Genomic DNA, 22,296 nt, shown 5'->3' with positions numbered 1-22,296 from the left:
TCAAGAGTCCGATATACTGTGTCTCAAAACATTTTGAGACAACAGTAAACACTTATGTAGACATAGGAATCTTTGAGGAATTTTACGCACAGTTGACGCCTCATGGGCGCGAGTATGCCGCCTTTCAACACAAGATAAGGCGACCTGCCATAGTTCCTGCATTTCACTCTCACGAATTCAACACAAATTTGCGGGGAAAGGATTCCTTCCATCGCTGTCTATCGACCTATCCCTTTTTGACTTTTTTCTGTGAAGCTTTGAAGGAAAAAGTGTACGTAAGCAATCCAGAAACATTAGAAGACTTGAAGGACAATATTCGTAGAGAAATGGCGCTGCAGATTTGCGTCCTAGGTATCACAAGTTAAGTCGGGCAACTTAATGCATTGACCCACAGGAAGATTATTTTCAGCACCTTATTTAAACAGATCTGCAAAGAGATCTATTTCAGTAAGTGTAGGTCTTTGTAGTCTTCTGTTTATTTATTCGCAAATATATTTGTAATGTTTATGCAAATGTGTGTGTATCTGTATTTGTGCGCTTGTAGCGGGCAGAGGTCGTACTCGAGATTTTCTCAGTATAAATGCCTCACTATGTGTCCGCCTGTATCTGGATCGAATTTGGTATGCAATTCGGAATTCTGCTGAGCAAAAGTATATATATGATTGTAATAGTTCATATGTGGTAATAATAATACAATGTAATATTGTAACAGTTATGTTATATTATTGTAAATGTTAGAACAAGCTCATACTAAAAGTTTAGGTGTGAGAAATTAAAAATCATAACTAACCTAATTTTGCCGTAATGGTGTCACCTACAGGAAGGCATTTTAAGGCATGATCACATTAATCTGAAGATGATGATGAGATTGTGTCTAGACAATCAAAATTTGATTCGCTTTGGAGGCGTGATCTTAAGGATAAATACAGAGTCTTAGTATCGAAAGGCGAATATGTCAGGCCGCATGCTATTCGTGATTTCTTTTCAGAGTTGCAGTTAAATCAGCAAACATTATTATTACTGATCTCGTAAATTCTGTAAGGGCAAATTTAATTTGTGTGAGCGCATAGCTGAAAAATGACTTCCTCGAGTTTGTTGCTGCTCATGAAAATCCGCAGTGTTCTTAACTTGCATAGCACTTTAAGCTTTAAAATTCAAAGACATAAATGGTTTACTAAAAAGATCACCAAAATTGCATTTTGGGTTTCTCAACATATGTAATTTAACATTTTGTCGCAGTTTTATTCTATCAGGAAAACTTTTACTCAAATAAATTAGAAGAAAAATAATGCACTTGCTTTAGATTAACATAGATTAATTAATCCGGGACATATCCCTAAATATTAACTAGCGTTTTTGTGTTGTTATATGTATCTCATAGCTGCCAACTGTCCCGATTTTTCATCACATCTCCTGTTAGATTACTGAATCTCTCTTTTTGTAATATTTAGCCTTTACTATGAGAAACGTTTGCCAGCAAAAAAAAAAAAAAAAAAATGAAACGCAAATTGTGGAAATTTTATTCTTCCACCTCTATTTTCATCATAATTTTCCATATTAAATTTTTATGTGATCTGAATTATCTGAATCAACGGTAATTTACATTACAAAGTTTATCCACGCACTTTTATATACGTTAATTATTAACTCTGTTTTCATTGTGGTAAAAATTAATTTAATAAATGTAAGCTTTCCTTCCCTACTCGAGATTTTCTCAGTATAAAAGTACAAGATAATTACAAAGTTAAATTAGCCAAAAACCACGAAATTTTGTGCATCTAATTGAATATTAATATATTTTATAGTATATGATAAGTAGCTTAGCAGTTGTGAAATCAGTTTTAAGGACTGAAAACATTTTCCGTCTATTCAACATCAACGAAGTTATTCAACACAAGTCCTGTGAATTCTTAGGCTTTCGTCTTCAATTTATCCTTCGGTGAAAGCTATTGTTAGAAATGAAGACAGGGAAAGAACCTAGGCACACCTAGGGTTCGCCGTTTGATTTTAGACAAGATTTCAAGGTAAAAATTTAAACTAATATAGAATAAGGAGATTAGCATATAGCCAAAAAAATAACAGAGAAATTTCTTTTCAAACAATTCCTTTTATACCCTAAAAAAAATGTGGAAGTTTTCTTTGAAAAATGAGGGTCTTAAAAAACTAAACATGGCTAAAATATATGGACTGGTTTGTGTTGAGCTGCCATCTACTATAAATAAAGAAGGTTCAGAGTAACCTATAGTAACTTATAAATAATTTTTCATTCAATTTTTCTGTGCGTACAGAAGGAAATTTTTAGGCGTGTCCAGATGCGACACACTGCGCGGGAAAGGGTTAATGTTAGGTTATTTACTATACGGTAACAGAGATTTGAATTCCATCACTTAAAAAAGGCCCTCTACCAATGGAATCAATAATACCGATGCAAAACTGTATTCAGTTGTTGTTTCTTTTTTTTATAATCCAGGGGCTTCAGAAACTGAGTGTAGTTTACTTTCAATCCCCATTTTAGGAGATTCAACTTTTTTTAATATATAGCACAGCTAATTACTTTAAAGAACTTAAAACTTTAAAAGAAAGTGCATTCCTTCAGGACAATTACCTAGCATTTAGTGGCGACAGCCACTAATTCAAACCTACCAGGAATGGTAGGTTTGAAGATTGGTGTTGCAGGTATCTTAAAGAAAATTCAGATTTGCAAATTATGAGGTGCACCTGTCACCTCTTAAATTTAGCAGTTGAAAAAGGAGCAGATTTTTTTAACACATTGTTGATATTTATTATTATCTTGAAAAGGTTTCTAAACGGAAGGAAACATTGAAACAATTCCAGCAGCTGCATAATACTGAAATAAGAAAGAATTTGAAACATTTATATATACACTGTGGTTATCTTCAGAGAAATATTTATTTAGAATCCTCGTCCAATGGAGTCCACTTCTTATATTCTCTAAGGAAGACTTAAATGCTTCTAGAGTTAAGATAAAAGATGTAAGAATGTTATAAAATACTGAAGTAAATGGGAATGTAGTTATTATCAACTGTAAGAAAAAACTTAAGTAATTTCTGCTCCTGTGAGCAATTTAATTGGCAGTTCTTAAAGTAATACTACAAAATATAAGTGTAAAGCTCTTACAAAACAAAGTTCTCAAAAAAAAATAAAATAAAATAAAATAAAAATAAATAAAATAAATAAATTAGTGAATAAAATAAAATTCTTGCCAAGGAACACATTTTCCAATTACTGTAAGTTTATTTTGCGAAGTACAAATATTTACGTTTTAATTTCAGATGTTAACAAAGGTGTTTGCTTTTTTATACATTTTTGTCATCATTCCACATTATTACCATAATTCTACAGTGCAGAATCCCATTAATTTATATTTTGAAGCCAATGATTAGTGATCTGTTGAATGGTATTATTTAATGGTTAGTGAAACTGATTAGACTATTTTTCTATTATTAAAAGGTGCAAGTAATAACACTGTTTTTTTATATTTAAGTATTTTTTTTATTATTTGCATTTAAGAATTAGTAACTGATATTTCAGATATTATTTAGTTAATATTTAAAGTTAATTCATTACTAAAAAAGTATTTGCTGCCTATGTATTTTTATTATTTAAAAAATCCTTTTGTTGTTGAGAAAATTCTCCCGGGAAAAAATCCTCAAAAATCATTTCTCTCTAGTATCTAGATTTTTAAATATTCTGTATTACTTTCCTTCTTTTTTTCACTGCCCAACACATGTGTGTACTTGTTCCGTAACCATGCACCGACCATGCCGTGACATTTTTATCCACATAAATAAAATTTTCATGTTGATATAAGTCGTATTAAAAAATCTGAAAGGAAAAATTTCTTTGTGAGGGATAAAAAAGTTTGAAAATTAAGCATCTAAATTATTTTTTAAAACTGGTTAGGGATGAGACTTCTTAGGGAGGAAAAATAAATGGAAATCGAAATTTGGGTGAACCTTATGAGGTGTATAAACTTTAAAATTCACATTCTTAGAGGAGAAGACAATTTGTGCGGTGATTTCCAGTCAGGGTTCAACAGAACTCTGAGAGGTGAAATAAAGATACCTGTCTTTTATTTTGAAAGTTAGGTGCAGCCATTATAGACGTGAAAGTTGCAAAACTGTTTATATGCATCTCATCCTTTGGTACATGAAATTCGGCGATGTTTTGTATCGATGAATTGTAAAGAGTTTTTAATTTCCAAGCATTTTAAGGTTCATCTTTCTGAGTATGACTAATATATCTTGAAAAAAAAAATAAGCATAGAGGGAAATACATCGTTACTTTGACATTAATGTGAACGTAAGAAATGGTAGACGCTTTCCATTGAGAAGTTTGAGTCATTTACAGTAAAATGAATTTTACCCGAACACAAAGTTTAAAATGCAGTAAAATGACGGAAGAAATACTTAATGTTGTTGGGGATGGAGGGATGGAAAATTATGAATGGAAAATTATGAATGGATGGTTGTTTTAAGAGTAGACAGTAAGGAAAACTGTAATCAGTAATGAAACTGACAAAGAAAGCTTCGGTACAATTTAAGTTCCAGTTGAAATTGCTTCGATAATGTTAGAAGGGTAATCTAATGATTGAAAGAAATGCTAATGAATGTACAGTTTTATTTTTTCTCCTCGGTAAGAGTATAGTTTTCTGTATTTTTAAATTAACTGTATACCGTTATGTTAATTCATTTCGCCTTTTACATCGTAAGCTAAAATGAAATTTGAAAGATATCATCGGTGTGTCTACCTCTAGTACTTTTTGATAAACCTTCAGTATTTTTGTATGCTTATTAATTAACCTAGTATTTTTCTTCTTTTTGGTATAATAATCATAGTATTAATTACACCAACAACATATAAGTTTAATGTTTTTCCTATTTGCATGTATCAATTCCCCATATGTTGTATTAAGTGACACTAGAATGGTTTCTCTCTCCCCTTCTCACTCTTCATTAATCCTCTTTCACCAGTCCCATTCCCATTCCCATAAAATCAGATTGGTAGAAAATGCAAATAAATTCCTTGTTATTTAAGTATTTTTTATGCATTGTAAGACAATTACATTAATGAAAACAGACATGATGATCGGTGAAGTAGTTAGTGCACATGGCTGCTGTGTATCGCTGGACTCGGGCATCGAATTCCGAAGAAAATGCTTCTACGTGTATAGTGTCTGCGCGGCATGCGAGTTCTCAAAATACTGCCTAGCCAAACGTCCTGTCGAGAGGTTTGGTGGTAATGGGAAAGGGGAGCGAGGCCTTCGGATCCTTAGCACTTAATACTTTTTCTGTGTGGTCATCTTGGACATTACATTCTGCCATAGTCGGATACACAATGGAGGAATCGAATGTTTTAAAGAGTAGACTTTATTTTTAAACTTACAGTAAAAATTATTATGGGCTTGGAATTTCTTGCATACCTAAAACGCGGAAGATCCGATTAAACAAAATTCTTCAAAAACTTAGTTCGAGATTTAAATTATTCATTAAAAAATTGCTTAATTTGAAACATTCTTTTTATGGTCGCTTTATTTCCAACATAAAACAAGCGCAAGAAAAGAAGTCTAATCTACTAACATAATGGGTAACATTAAACCTCACTTTTTATGTCGGTCTTTTTTGACGGCGATCTAAATTTACAACAGCAGTAAAAAATACCCATGTGTTTTAGCTCTAAAAGTGTCTTGCTGCTTTCTATCAGGCTGAGTGAATGACGAAATCCTTTTAAAAATATAAGTAATACATCAGAATATTTTGTTTAAATCATATAATTTTAAACGTATAATACAAGTTTTAATATTATTTTAACAAAACTTCTAAATTTAAAGTAATAGCTTATATATAGGTTTTCCTTTCTGTTTATTGGCACATTAAACGAACGTAAAGCTACATTTAATTTTTGTCCCTTTTGGAATAAATGGCGTAGCCTTCTGTTTTTATGAATAAGAAAATCTGAAATTCTGTCTAAGCTATTTGCATGTATCTTCTAGCTTTAAGTGCGCACCTCTTTTATTCTCACTTAAATTTTGACATTTTGTTGTTTAAAATTGGGAGCACATCATTATATGTACATTTATATAGGTAATAAACAGCATTTATTTATTCGCTTATTTGTTTTTAATATCTTACTTAGTTGAGCGTGCTATACCCATGTACTTTTCCAGCCTCCCCTTCATCTGAAGTCGAAAAACGAGATTTCCAATTTCCTTACCCACATCGAACGCTCTGTTAAATGCAGCACGAAGCATGTCGTGTTAAACGGTTTTCAGCTGATAAACGGTTTCTTTTGCTGAAATACACTCATATTTTATAAGGTCCCGCCTTCCTAGCATGCCTTCGTGATGTGGTGGTCTGCACTCTGGGCGCGTATTCCAGAGGTCCGTGGTTCGATTCCCGGCGAAGGCGTTGCTCATTTTTCATCTCTCCCGTTTCGAAATAAACCTAATGTCTCTACAAGTTATTCGGAAAACTTTATGCTATCCTTCATGCGCATGAAAATTAAAAATCAAGTATTTTGCTTTCTTATTGATTTCCTTCAACCTTTCTGCTATATTTATCTCGATTGATGGAATCCTGATGTTGGGAAAATTCATCTAGATATTAAATAGCGCTCTTCTCTGGAGAAGAGGATACAGTTGTTGAGTAACACGTAGATGCTATCAGATGAATGTGTGTATTGAGAATACGGCAAAGCACACTAAGGCTATCTGCCTAAGGAGAGGGATGCCTTCGTGGAGGACTTGCTAAGGGAAACTGGCTCGTATACACGTTACACATGGGGAAAACCACGAAAACGACCATGCAGCCTTGGGATTCGAACCTCGGACCGAACTACCAGTGTTCAGCGATTTTACCGCTCGGCCGCTGCTGGGCGCTGTCAGTTGAATTCAACAATAGAAGGGTGGGAGAATGAACAAGGGCTGTATTGTTTTAAGTAACATCAAAATCAAAAGTAAGAAGTTCGTTATGTATGAGGTTCCTATTGAATGTTAAGATACTGAACTTTTAAAAATTCTTAATTTTGTTTTAATGAGGCTTCATCATCTGCTTCATCATCGGTCTTCATCATTTTTTGGTCTTTTATATTGTATTTTGATATTGCCCTTTAAGAAAAGGAATTAAAATGTTAATCTTTCAGTAGCCTGCTAGGAATAACCAGTAATTACTTTAAAGGGGGAAGGGGCAGATTCTATGAAACATTTAAATATTCGTATTATTGCCTTTTTTCAGACAAGAATTACCAGTAAAAAACGCAGGAAATATTTCTAACGTTGTTATTTTAACACGTTGACGCCGGCCTGACCCACCGGTGGGTCAAGCTTGATTGTTCCGCGGGCCGGCATCACTCACCGATGGGTCACACTTGTATATCAAAATTACGTAGTACAAAATTTTATTTTGATTATTCAACAGTATACATTAACATTTCAACATTATAATCAAACATTCAATACAAAACAAATAACTTAATCTGTAACTTATAAATTAAATGTAATTATAAATTTTTTCTATGCAATTGCAATTTTTAAAGCAGGCGAAACAAAGTACCCGCTTGCCCTTTTCGCAATATGTTGTTACTTTCGTTGCTCTGTTCGTGACGTACTGACTACCTTTTAGGCTTGCCAAGCGTTTATAGCATTCTTTGCATCGCTTTCTCGTCTTCCTCGCGAAACCTTCGTACGAATTAAAAAAAAGATGTTTTTGTTTGTTATTATTACTTCACTAGGGAATTCACAACATCCATCAATAGATGATCAATAATTTTTTTTTTTTTTTTTTTTTTTTTTTTTTTGTAAGTTTTAAAATTTTGTACGCTTAGTTCCACATTTTTTTATGAAAGTACCACGCATTCATGACAGAAGTTCCGCATATAAGCTGTATAACAAATTTCCTGTACCACTTCACTGTTCTCCGTAAACAATTTATAATATAAAGTTATTTGATCAGATAGATCAACTCGCCCCACGAAACGGACCGCTAATTCAAGCGCCACCGCACGAAAAGAACAATGCATATCCGCACCGCCGTCAACGTGTTAAAATACCATAATCTAATAATTTTTTATTCAGGAGAAATGATTAAGGCCGGGAATGAGAAAAACTATTTTTTTTTGGCTTATTTATATATTTTATTCATAAGTTACAACCCTGTTATATTACTATATTTTTATTTTGTATATAATTTAACTGTCCTTATTGGTATGCTTGCAGCAACATTTTTTGGTGAAGGGCTAATGTATATGTACTTCTAGGTACTTGCTAAGCCCAATCTGCCGTCCATTCAAGAAGGAAAAGAGGTGGTGCATTATTTATGCCCTTAGAATACGCACAAAACACAAATAATTGCATGTGTATAACAAAGTCGCTTTCAGATCCCATTTTTAGAACAGATAAAAGTAGCTGCGCCGTCAACAGGAAGAGCAAATAAATCGGAAACGCGGTAGCGTTAGATTTACCTCTTATCTGACCGAACGACGCTACGAATACGTGTAGTTGTAACTCGCACTGGAAAAAATGAAATGTATCAAATGGTCCACCTTACACCTAATGAGGGAATTAAAAGTTTTAGGGCAATCAGTTGCGTAAGGATTGCTCATAACGGCGTTTGTCCCCAAGACCAGTTCTTTAGTTACGAAAGTAACGTTCATAATGATTCCTTCATCCATTAGGCCCACCAGCGGCCGAGCGGTAAAGTCGCTGAACACTGGTAGTTCGGTCCGAGGTTCGAATCCCGCGAACGGGCTGGCTGCATGGGCGTTTTCGTGGTTTTCCTCGTGTGTAACGTGTATACGAGCCAGTTCCCCTTAGAAAGTCCTCCACGAAGGCATCCCTCCCTCCCCTTAGGCAGATAGCCCTCGAGGCTTTGCCATAATCACACACGCACGCCTTCGCCCATTATTTTCAGATACTACTTTGTGTAAGTAGGATTTTCATTTGCTTTACTTATTCATTAAAAAAGAGATGAAATAAAAACGACTGAACTTTTGCCCAAATTTCCTTCACTTGTATAAGTGTGTGGGTGTCTACATGCACTTTCTCTGTTTCTGTTTAAAGCTGTTGTCATTGCTATGAAAAACATTAAATTTGCATAAAAACGTCTGCACTTTTCTGAAAAATTTTGAATTCTCATAAAGGTGCCGATATTTTTACGTTACAACTCTGTTTTACTTTCACGGATGTGGAGCCCACCTATTTCATAAATCAAACAATCTCCGTATCTGGCAACAATTATCCTGCAGCGCTATCTGCCTCTTCGTTGTTGTTTTTATTCTTTCCAGAGGAATACTTAATGGAATGATACTGAGGCAATCTCTAAACATATTTTCAAAGTTACGTTTATCCTTCCTCGAATTTGAGCGGGGAAGGAGAAAATTTTATTGTGAAAACTACGAAATCTTCTATCGATTTTAGTTTATATGTGTAAAATCAGTTGGCAACGGTAGTTAAGGGAGAAGGAAATCGGGAAAAGTCCTTGTCTTGAAAACATTTTCCCAGTATGTTGTCGAAAAGTTTAAAACCTGTATGAATACATTCCTGGAAACAGAACAAGTGTTGTAAGAATTATTCATTTATGTTTATAAATAATCATGCTTATTAAAAATTTCGAAATGCTTGTTAAATTACTCGGGACTCCAACTGTCTTCGCCCCAATTAAAGAACTTTCATTATTTATATAAAGTCACGAATATCTGCTTCGGTTCTTATTTCCAGCTGTAGTTACACGTGGCTAAAAGAGTGGTGAACACTTTTAGTTTAACATGGATTGAAAGCCTCGTGAATGGGCTAGTTGCATGTGCGTTTTCATCTTTCCCCCACACCCCCATACGAGGAACGTAAAATACCAGCTGTTTTGCTTAGTTCCTGTTTGAAGGCATCGCTTTTTTTTTTTTTTTTGCTATAATCGAAGCAATTCAGTCCTGCACGAAGGCATCCCTCCCAAGCGAGCAGCCATTGCGTGGTTTGCATTAATTGGTATATATATATATATTTAAAAAAAAAAAAAAAAAAAGCATTTGTGTCATTCGATTATTACTGAATTCTCTACCCTGTTTGCATGACAGCACACTGGCATAGCTTTAGGCCCGGATTCGAATCCTGGAAAAGGAGGGTTAGGTTAGGTTATTTAATTACGGCAAAGTCTCGAGGGCTATCTGCCTAAGGGAAGGGATGCCTTCGTGGAGGACTTTCTAAGGGAAACTGGCTCGTATACACGTTACACATGGGGAAAACACCCATGCAGCCAGCTCGTTCGCGGAATTCGAACCTCGGACCGAACTACCAGTGTTCAGCGACTTTAACGCTCAGCCGCTGGTGGGCCCATGGAAAAGGAATGGGTAAGTGTATAGTGCTTGTACCAGATAGGAGCATTTAAAGTATTGAAATAATGACGAACTGGAAGTCCTTGAGGATGGTGAGAGAGAAGGGTAATTTAGTTGCCTCCTATGAACGTTATCTGGGCAACGTTTTCCAGATGGTACGACTGAATGACCGATAGCTTTGCCAATTCCCAACGAATACTAGCAAAGTGGTCAATCGTTGGAAAATATAATACGGTAATTGCAAGCTCTGTCGAATTTTCGTCACATCTGCCGGTATATCACCGAATCTTCCAATTTTTAAATATAGATCTTTACTAAGGATAGTGTTTTTGAGCAATAAATGAAATTTATTAATGAAACTTAAATTTAGATCTCGAATAGCCTGAATCTACTGCAGATATATATATATTGCAATGTTTATACCTTAATTAGCATGGCATGTATTACATACATTAATTATTAATTCCATTTTCATCGTAAATAAAAGTGCTTTCATAAATTAAAGCTTTCCTTCTCTACTCTTGGATATTTCAGCATAAAAGTGTAAGAAAATTACAAAATGAAATTAGCCAAAGAATATAAAATTTAGACTATCGAATTAAATATTGATATATTTTTACCGGAATCGTTTTATAAATAGTTGGATAACCTAAGTAACGTGAAGTCAACTTGGAATTCGTATGAAATGGTGCTGCTCAGAAACCCCTCTGTTTTTGTCATAAGAATCTCTCTGTTTTCCTCATTTAAAGTTTGAATACAATAAGTCCTGTTTGGTTGGGACATCCAGCCGTATTCTACTGCGGAACATCCAAGGAAACTCCCCGATTTTTCCATTATCTTCGTGTGCTTATGAACATCAGTGAAACATGCTGGAAGTGTAGACCATTTCGTCGATAAACGTTACCCAGGGGACCACGTGGAGGTAGGTCTATGTTGTAAGCTAAAGATCTCGCATGCTTGACGGAACATCCACGACGTAATGCTGTGGTCATTTTTCATCTACTTACAGACCATGATTGCCTGGGTGAACTTCTTTACCGAACTGGTATATTTCCTCAATCATTTTACTTACAGAACCCATGAACAGAGCCCACCTTCGTCGCTGTGGGGGTTCTTGGTTACGACTCAAAGACCACCCGATACTGACGTGTCAGAGACTGTCTTAGGCAATGAATTTCGGTCACTTCTGTTGTGTTCTGTTCTTGAACTTCTTATTGTATTTTGCCTTGTCATTAGAAATTTAAAAAAAAAAAAAAAAAGAAAGTAAATATACATTACTGAATTCTAATTTGCGGCTTCTACAGCAAAGGAGTGTGGTCACCTCTGTTTGTTATAGTTTTGAAATTTATGCTATATCAGTGAAGTAACTGTATTCATTTTTCATTTCCATACCATCTGGTCTTTTAACGGTTTGTTTCTCTGTCTTCTCTCTTTTTTTAAATGGATGCCATTGCGTATGGTTGCAAGTTATGCTTCTAAAATATTTTAGTTTTCCCACATGAGTTTTGTGTAGGTTATTTTTTATTAAAGAGTTATTGAGTTGTTTATATTTTATGAACGCAGGAGTGTAATTTCGTCATTTCAATAAAGCTTAATCGCATGAGTAGGGAATGGACATTGAAACCTCTACCCAATCATCTTATAAGTATGCAGTTATGACGCTCGTAATATATATTGAAACATTTTGTTGATCTTTCGTTCATTGAAATGGCTGTCTTATTCTGTTCTCCAAACATCTTAACTAGTAAAATTTTGTGTGCTATTTTTCTAAAATATTGGCGGTCTAGTAGGCATGAAATGAATGCCTTTTTATATTTTATTGTACAGTATTTATACCTTTCACTAACAGTGTGCGAGGTATATGTTAGATGTTCACTTTAGCAATGCTAAAATTTTGTATTCCAGATGAATTTTGTATTTTTCGGAATCCAAATAAAAGAAATGTTGCTTAACTTTTCTATACGTAAGTAGTGCTCATTTATTTCGTTAAACGAAGAATCGAGTAAGTAGTTTTGTTATTGATATCTGAATTAATAGTTTTTGCTTGCTGAAAACTATTTGAATAATGAAAAAGTGCTAACATTTTGGGGAAGTTTTCTCTAGTTTGTTAACCTGATTGTCAGCTTAAATTTGCTAGGATAACTGTTTTAAAGTAACAGACTATGACAAACCTGTTATCACTATTTATTCACCAGGAAAGCTTAAGCAACGAAATTTAGAAAAATTATGCAGAAGTATGTAGAATTTGTTTACGTTGGACATATTAGGTGCATGCAAAAATTCTACTTGTTTTTAAATCAAAAAAGGGGGGAGGGGGCAGAATTCAAAAAGTAGGTATAATTTTACATAACTAGAATCAGTATATATATATGACCTCTTGTCACCTTGATAAATTAACACTTTACCGACCGATCGCCTATTAATCGGCTTTTTTTCGCTACCGCCTACCGACCGATAGACTATTAATCGCTTTTTTCTCGGGGCTACCTAAAAATACCCTACCGATCGGTAGCTATGGTATCGGTAGTATGGGGATAAACAATTGCCATTTGCTATATCATCAGCATTTTATTATTAGGGAGAATCTGCATCTGAGCGGCCGGTCGGATGTGCGTATGCTGTTGAACCGCTAGCGGTCGGTAAAGTGTTAAGACACATCTTTAAAACTCTTCTGTTACCTTTAAAACGTAAAAAGGAGAAAAATGATAACAATTGTTGTCATACTATTGCCACGTCCTCTATATAATCCGGAGGTTTGAAAGGCAAAGGTTTCCAGAATGATCGAATAAGGTGGTAGTTTGTAGGATCATGGGAATAACTGGGTGGTATAACACATTAGAGCTAGAGTCATGTAATTTTGATTTTCACTTAAGTAAAGCATTATCTGTTCTCGCTTTATCTGATAAAGTAACGCATTTGCTTTCGAAAAGTGCTGCTGCTTAGATGTCAATTCTCAGTCCGTCCAAATGTTGGCAGCAGAGGTCAACATTTATCGTTTTTTTACATTCCTGTATATACCCGCGTATAAGTCGAGATATTTTGGACAAAAAAAAAAAAGACTTCAAAGGGGGGGGGGTCGACATATACGCGGAGCCATAAAAAATTAAAAGAATCGGAAGTTCAAAAATTTCTTGATATAATGCAGTTGTTTTCTTCCCGCACTCAAATTGGACGACTTATCAAATGAATCACTTACCCACGCAATAACTGAACAGTTATGAATATTTCAAAACACCTAAAAACGACTGTGGCCGTAATTCCGGGAGGATTGACATCCGTCATTCAACCCCTAGATGTCTGCCTCAATAAGCCTGTGACGTCGTGGATGCTTCAGTATCAACACTGGTAGTGGTGATCCATCACTTTTATTCACACAACATAACACAGATACAACATTTAATTAATACATTTAAAAAAAAACTATAGTAGATATCCGAGCTGGTGACACGATCAGAGACGTTAACGAAGATGGCACTCGTCATCACTCGACGAACAAAGTCTCCATACCTCAGCTCGCTGGCGGAGCTTCCCAGCACTCTCTCACAGGTGTCTCAACAGAAGTCTCATCTCTTTACGCATGCGTAATTCTCAGTTAAGTCGTTGCCATTCACAGTTCTTTAAAATATGAATTAAAAATGAATTATAGTCCTCGTAGTGTGATCTCAGTAGTGTGATCAGCGGTAACGTCGCTGAACACTGGTAGTTCGGTCCGAGGTTCGAATCCCGCGAACGGGCTGGCTGCATGGGTGTTTTCCCCCATGTGTAACGTGTATACGAGCCAGTTTCCCTTAAAAAGTGCTCCACAAAGGCATCCCTCCCTTAAGGCAAATAGCCCTCGAGTGCTTTGCCGTAATCTAATAAACCAAACCTTTCGCGTATTGATGGCGTAAGTTCTACAACTGAGTATATTGTTCTTCAATGCCTGACATTAAGATACAGTACCCGTTCCTCATTTTTCGTTAAAATTTCTGCCAAAAATGATCCATTTCTTTATTGTACATAGCTGAACGTTCACCGGATGTGTCCGCTAGTCTAATGCTTTCCATATCTTTTGCCATTTTAAAGTGTTAACGCGCATTCGATGTATTTATATAATCTGTTGCTGCGTGTTTTGTTGGTTAAAGATTGCAGTAATTCAGTGCCATCTGTGAAGTTAGTCAACTGATCACAATTTTCGTCTGTAAAACGTGTAGAACTTTTGCTCACTCAAAAAGTAATTAAGTAAATCAATATTCTTTGTTAAAACAAGCAAACGTGGAGGGCTAGCATTTCTTTTGCCTTCTGTTAATTTTTTCAGGAAGTTCACACGAGTAGTAAAAGCCGCTAAACGTTAATTCGTTTAATAATCAATTCCTGGTGAACGCATTGCCCGTATTGATTTTTTTTATTTTCCGGAATGTATAATGTGATTTCGCGCGTGGTTTAGTCATAGAGAAAAGTTCCTCTGCCCTTTGGCATAGCTCTAGTCTGCTTTGTCTATGATCAGATAAGGTAATGCAATCTAATTAGAATGTTACTAAAAAGCAGAATTTTTTGCAACCTGTCTCAAACGTGTGCATAGAATATAAAATCAAATTTTATTAAATTTCTAAGGAATTATTATGTATTTATTCTAAGGAATGAAAGTTTGTAATTTGTAGAACATTAATTTCATTTTAATTAAATGAAACCAAAATATTTCGTACGTTTAAGTGCCAAATTAGAAGAAAAAAAAAGGGGATTAAAAACATGAACAAAGTCTGTTAAAGTGATTGTTCTTCCAACGTTTGCTCTCGGAGGAGGGGTTTTTTTTTTTTTTTTTTTTTTTTTTTTTTGTTGTTGTTGTTGTTTTGTTGTTGTTGTTTATGTGTGGAGGGAAAGGGTAAGCAAACAGTCTTGTTACCTCTCCTGGCCATAGCTGGCCGTTTCGAGCAATTTGCTCTCAAATTAGGCCGTCAAAAATCCGGCTTCCGATTAGTGGATCTCTAAGGATGTTTTCGACAAAGTGAACAAAAAAAATTTTGCTCTTAGCAGAGCTGAAAAACGGAAAACACAAGAGAGAAGGTTCTTTTCTCTTTTTCACCACCCTCTCTCGAGCTGCGTTCATTATCCCCCTCCCAAAGATTTCCTGGGGTTGTCGAAAGGACTTTTTGCATTCGCATGTGTTCGAAACTTCCAGAGCGTCTCTCGACTGGTGAGAGCACTGTGATTGATTGAAGGTGTAATGCTGACAGAATTAAGAAAATTCCCATGAGAATTCCCCTTTCTGACTTGGTACATGATCCGGTATGGTCGGTGACAGGCAGTCGATGCATAACAATACACCTACGAACAGATGAGTGGGAATTTTAAACGAAGGACTCCCACGCTCCAGTTTCTCTCAGGAACGACACAATGGGCTCCTTCGGACCACCATGAAAGGAAATAGATTTGAGAACATTACGTGATTACAGGTCACATTCAGCTTTCCAGAGAACTGCTAAGTGGTCCTTAAAAAATAACTTTACCGAGAATTTCGGGGTAGTCGTTATAAAACAGCCCAAGACGTTACATTCGTAGGTGTATTGTTATGCATCGATTGCCTGTCACCGACCATACCGGATCATGTACCAAGTCAGAAAGGGGAATTCTCATGGGAATTTTCTTAATTCTGTCAGCATTACACCTTCAATCAATCACAGTGCTCTCACCAGAATTAATCGCCAAAGCTCACAGCTTCCGTTCCGTAGTCATCCATAAATGAACCCAGGGTCGATAAGGAACTGGCTGCATGAAGGTATTGATGATTTTTTATATGCTCGAATACGACAAAGTTACCCAAATTTACACAACAAACTCTAACAGAAATGGCGAAAAGATATATATGCCATTTCCAAGCAAACGCTTTTCTTGCAAAATAATTATCGTACTTTTAACAGTTTAACCCATATTTTACCAATGACCGAAGAAATTAAAATTTTTCTTTTAAATTTCTAATTTTGTTTTATAAATAGGAAGAAACAAGAATAAATTGAAAAACATACGAAACTTTTATTTTCTTTGCGTTTACAGGCTATATATAGGACTATATATAGTCCTATATATAGCCTGTAAATATACTATACTATATATAGGACGATGGTCAAATCCAGTGTTTTGAAGTTACAAGGCATTATTTTCTTTCAAGCACATTCTTTTTAATGGAGTGGTAAAAAACAACTCGATCATAAGCCAATATTGAGTTTTTACAAATGGTTGCCGGTTTACTAGTACGATTTTTTAATTGACAACGACGTTGACATCGATCAGATCGTTTGACAATCACGTAATAAGTTTGCATTTTCAAGAAGTCCGGATTTCTCTCCTGCGTACCTATTGTTTGTTCTGCGTTGAATGTTCCTAGGTGCTGATAATGCCAAGTAGCTGACTGTTATAGCCCGTCAATATTCTAGAAGATCAAGAACTTCGGTTTCTTTCATTTACGTTTTACAACTATGTCGACCAAAATAGCTCAGCATTCTTTCATCAAATTCAGTAAATCATAAATTGGACGTACTTTGTAATAGCGGTCCGATAATGGCGCTATTGTAAATGAAATGAGAGTACCGCTCGATTTCAAAATATCTATTTCGTGGCATTGCTGGACTAACTAGTATAGTTCCTGTGTCTGGCGCATTTTCCCAGTACATCTTCTCACTTGGCAAAATGTGGTAGCCGCCATAAAAAGGTGTACCTAAGAATTGCTTGAGTTCTTGTTTTGTCAAAAAATTATGATCATTTTTCTGCCCAGCGTATCTGTTACTCTCAATAACAGCTTTGTCTATCATTTTTTCAGCCATATACTCAGAGTTCTGTAGGATATTTTCCAGAAACAAAATCAGTTATGGACTAACTAGAATCTTGAGGAAATATTTCTGAAGCACGTGAATATGTAGAAACAGAATTTTTCCAATCAGGTTTTGGCACACATATTTCACCATTATAATTTTCTACTAAAATTTGCACAGTTCCTGCTGTTTCTATAGTTCCTGTTGCGTTTTCATCACAAATAGTTTGGCTGTGTCTAGTCTTAGTGCAGTTATCGTCTATTTCTTCATTGTCACTGCCTGCATCTGGATCAAGTGGTATTATTATTATTTCCGGCTCAGTATCTTCATCATCTAATATCGTAAAATATTCCAAAGCCGCTTCAGCTATTAGAAATTTTCGACTCATTTTGGATGCGTAAAATAAATATCCCTTACAAAATAAACATTCACAAAAGTAAATTTCTTTCATACAAATAAAAGTATGAAACGGCCTTCAGATGCTAAATATACAAATTTACATTTACAAAAGGGAACTCGGGACAAGAAATAGTTGATCGCTTCATTTTACAGAGAAGGGATGAAACGGACGGAACGATTTCACTCTAAAGCGGTGTTATGTTTTACCGTCATATAATAGCTGATTTTACCATTGTCCTATATATAGGACGCTCTGAAGAGGAAAGCGAAATAAGGATCTATAATATATTTTTCTTTAGGAATTTTTATCATTCACATTAATGGAGACTTATTTTATTTAAAATAAATCCACACATTTTATTTTACCTTTTTTATGCGTTTAAAAATAAAGTACAAAAAAATCCAAATTAGTCCTTTTTGTTTGTTTAAAAAAAAAAAAACAGATTTATAAAAATAAAAATTGAAAAGAAAATAGCTAATATAACAAGCAACTTTCTAGCAGTAACACAATGTGAAAGAAATAGTTTAAACATTATTACTTTTTTTGTACAACCATCAAACGTGTACTGTCCTGTATATAGGACAACGGTAAAATATGGTTTAAATTCATTCTTTCACCAAATACAAATAAATTATTAATAGGATCAGTAAGTTATTTTAAATATATTCCACGCAATTCTCTTTAACTTTCATTCAAAAATAAAGATTTATCTAATGAAAGAAACGCTGTTTCTCCTCGCTTTACTGGAAGCCCACAAGGTGTGTTTGGCGTTCATTACAAAGCTTACAAGGTGATAACACTATTCGTCCTATCATGACGTATGCCTCACCTACCTGGACTACTGTAACTAAAACTGACTTAAACAAGCTTCAGGTTGTGCAAAATCGTTTTCTAAGACTGATAACCCGTGCTCATTACTTTGTGCGGAACGAAGTCCTCCACAGGGACTTAAAAATCGAGCCACTAGATACTTTCTTACGCAAAACAAATGACAAGTTCTTCAGGAAAACTAAAGACTGTGAACATCTGAATTTATTTAATCTATTTCATTACGAAATCTTAGACGAAGATAGACATCTCCGTCCTTTTGCTGCTTTTATCCTGAACAGCAATCAGAACTTTCCTACGTAATTGCTATCTATTTCATTTAGCGACTATTGGAGTCCAAAACGAAGCAGCATTCATCAGAGCCAGCACTTGGGATGGTGGCGTCCCACGTGACCTGTGCACACCGCTATTCAGATGTATTTTTCATGCAATCAAGCTTTCCTGACATTATGCACATGTGTATATAATCTATATTTAACCTAGCATATTGTTTTTCAACTATTTATTCTGCACTTTATTTTATATTTTTCTTGTATTCTATATATATTACTTTTTGACGAATACTTCAACACCAATCAGATGTCATCTCAGAGCTCACGTGACTTTGGTCACATCCCTTTCTACATCTCAGCTTCCTGCACCTCCCAGCCAAGCATTTCCCCACCTGCAGCGCTCTTAGTAGCATCTTAATTATGACAGCAGGACAACAGCACGTATTTACTGCGTGCTAATCGCGGCTTAAAGAGGAACTTGGAACAACTCGCCATTCCGTAATTGACCGCCAAGGAGACGTTTCATCCAATGAGAGCAGACCATAGAAGAAAATATCTGTAGGCTTTGCGAATATGCCTTTGAAAGGCCCTCACGGAGGCATTCGTTCCAGCTGTCTAGCATGCTTTGCCATACTTGATTAAACAAATCTAAATTTGAGCCCAGAAGACCCAAATCACGTTGGTAATAACCACGAATAAATGGCTTGAGTCAGTAAATTCATTCTTGATTTTTTTTGACAATCTAATTTTTCTCATATTTAATCGTATTTTTAATGTGTATCAAACTATGCATATGTGCATCGGTATTACGTACTTAATATTTATTTATTTCTGTTTTAGATGTAATTAATCCGATGGAACAAGAAACGCTACTGGATCCTGGTCCTGTGAGGTTAGCCCCTTGTTGGGAATCCAGGCATGCACCAACTGATGAGCTTAATTTCAAAACTAGCACGCCAAAAGCTGATATCGATGGGATGCCTCCTAAAGATAGGTATGATTGCATATAGTTATTTAGTATTAATATATTATTCATATAATATAATAATTTATTTTTCAATTTTAGTTTTAAATAATGATGCTCATTTGTTGGGTACAAATTCATGATGAAGTTAATATTTTATCAATTGAGTACAATTTTCTTCAGTTTGCGTTAAATTTCTTAAAAAGCTGGTAAAAAATATAGCTAGAAGCGAGCGATTTTTCTTATGTTTCCAACTAGGCAGGGAGCTGCGGATCTTACTTTCAATGGATCAAAGCATGTGCTGTGCATTGCAGTAGGAAATGCATGAAAAAATAAATGACAAACCTAAAAACAATTTTTTTAAGTCTTTGTCTTGAAAATATTAAAAAAAAATTTACACAGATTGTCATAGCAGTTTCACAATTCCAGACTCATCATTTATTCACGATGTTCGAAAATATCAGTCCTGTTGAAATTGAACTTCGAAATGGTTGCCATTGTTTCGGGGAAGAAATTGTATTCGATGCAGAGTTTGCTGGAATGTCCAATGCCAGTAACAATGAAGAAATATTCAGCGTAAGCTGCATTATGTTGTCATTCAAAAAAAAAAAAAAAAAAAAAAAAAAAAGAGGTTTGGAACACTTCCTTCCCATGACAAGAGTGAAGTGAGTGAGGTACTTGCCTTAGGTGAGTGACTAGAATGAGTGAGAACAGAGGTGGTTTAACCGTTAAGCAAAATAAGCACGTGCTTAGGACATCGGCGAAAGAGGCATCAGAAAAAGTTTTCACCGTGTTATGTATTGAAGCAACTAAACCCGAGACCGAGAGAAAAGAAATTGGGAAAAAACTGGTGTAAATATATGTAAGTGCATTATGGTCTCTAAAAGTATTCCGGCCCTGAGTCCCAAATTACTATATATGAGAAATAAGAAATTAATTTGAAGATTTAATTGCATAAAAAATTAAGTAATTAAATTACGTTATTTCCTGCTTTTAAAATTTATTCAAAGAACTGCAATAAGGATATTTAATGTGCAATATTTTTTATTGTATAGGTCTGCTTGAATTCGTAGAATGCCATTAAAAAGAATTTTGGATTGCCAAATACTCCATTTGAATTAACTGTAGTCGAAATGATAATGTTAATTCATTCTTGCATATATTGTAGGTCGTTTTAACGGTACTGAAATCAGGACTTCCTCTCTAAGTCCGGCTCATCAGCGACCGAGCGGTAAAGTCACTGAACATTGGTAGCTCGGTCCAGGGTTGGAATCTTGGCTAACGGGCTGGTTGCATGCGCGTTTTCGTGGCTTTCCTCATGTGTCATGTGTATATAAGGAGCCAATATCCGTTAGAAAAACCTCCACGAAGGCGTACCACCCCTTAGGCAGATAGCTTTGCCATAATCACATAAATCAAACCGACTAGCCACCGTGTAGAAAGGGGTTGGTTCGTTTATGTGATTACGGCAAAGTCTCGTGTGTAACAGGCAAGTTTTCCATAGAAAGTCCTCCACAAAGGCATCCCTTCCCTTAGGCAGATCGACCTCGAACGCTTTGCCATAATCAAATAAACCGAACCTCTCTAAGTTCTAGGTAAAGCGTTATTAAGATGAGCAGTAGTATTTACAAGAATGAATTATTATTTCCTTTTCTCTTCTCCACTGAAATTTTCTTGAAATGCAGAAACAAGGTATGCTAGTAGGAAAACAAACTATGTACTACTGGAGTTAAGAAGATTTGCAGCATTCCAAAAAGGGACCGAAGAAATTGGACTCTCGAAAACGTAATTGAGGTAGGTGAACATATTTAGGGCGTTTTCAGTCATAAAATAATGGAGCACTATGCGTTTAATGCTGAAAGCTGTGCGATACTGAAATAAACGAAAGGAATGTCTCGTTTTCTACGGTAGTATTTCTGAAGGGAATTCTATCCTTCTCTTACATTTTGATTTATTTAGAAGTGTATGATCAGGCCTGTCTGATCAGTCTGTAGACCAAGAAAATATATCGTTATTTATGAAAATTTTTATTTTGATAGATTCCGTTCAAGAATGTTTCGAAAGGATTGCGCGATGAAAACCGAGCTGTCTCTTCTTAACTGACATCCAGTAATTTAAGTAGCATTATCCTGGTTCTTAAGAAGTTTCCCTGATTAGTTTTTTTTTCTTTTTTTTTTCTATACCACATTGAGCAAAACTGGATGTAGCCGCCAACAATTGACCTCCCTTGGTTCTGTCTATCCTTGTATTCAATCCTATTAGACCTTCCAGCAGCTGAGTGATAAAACTTCTACTTGGATTCAAATCCTGGCAAATTGGCTTGCTGCAAAGCAGTTTTCTTGGTTTTTCCGATGTACTATCATGTGCGACCAAGGTGATGTGACCATGTGAACGTGCCACATCATCAAGACAGATTATTAAGAATTTTAAAATAGGGTAATCGACGGAGGTGGAAACATTTGTGTATCCTGCCAAAGGGGGCCGAACGTGAATGGTCCTCTTATTGATTCCAGATAGCTAAATCTGCAATTAGTCTGTTAAAAGGTATTTTAAAGCAAATTAATGTGAGATGCGTACTTAAAGAAGTAGTAAAGAAGAGTTTTAGAATATGTATTGTTGAAATTAAAGGTAAAAAAAAAAAACTGTTAAGTATTAAAATAATTATTGCCTTACATTTTATAATAACTCAGTTACAAGCTTTAAATC

At 35.3% G+C, this 22,296-nt stretch overlaps 1 protein-coding gene across 2 annotated transcripts in view; it reads left to right on the top strand.

Moving 5' to 3' along the window:
- Ent2 (Equilibrative nucleoside transporter 2) overlaps positions 1–22,296 on the top strand; it is a 269,678-nt gene that overhangs the window by 111,462 nt on the left and 135,920 nt on the right. For both annotated transcript variants that reach the window (XM_085808590.1, XM_085808591.1), the window contains exon 3: positions 19,467–19,620. In XM_085808590.1, the coding sequence (XP_085664716.1) occupies positions 19,467–19,620 (154 nt within the window). The remainder of the gene's footprint in view (positions 1–19,466; positions 19,621–22,296) is intronic.

The sequence above is a fragment of the Stegodyphus dumicola genome, chromosome X1 (assembly GCF_044657685.1).
Source record: "Stegodyphus dumicola isolate Sdum_Otavi_A_Nest chromosome X1, ASM4465768v1".
NCBI classification, from domain to species: domain Eukaryota; kingdom Metazoa; phylum Arthropoda; class Arachnida; order Araneae; family Eresidae; genus Stegodyphus; species Stegodyphus dumicola.
Note: the sequence above shows the minus strand (reverse complement) of the source record. Positions and strands in the feature narration are given on the sequence as shown.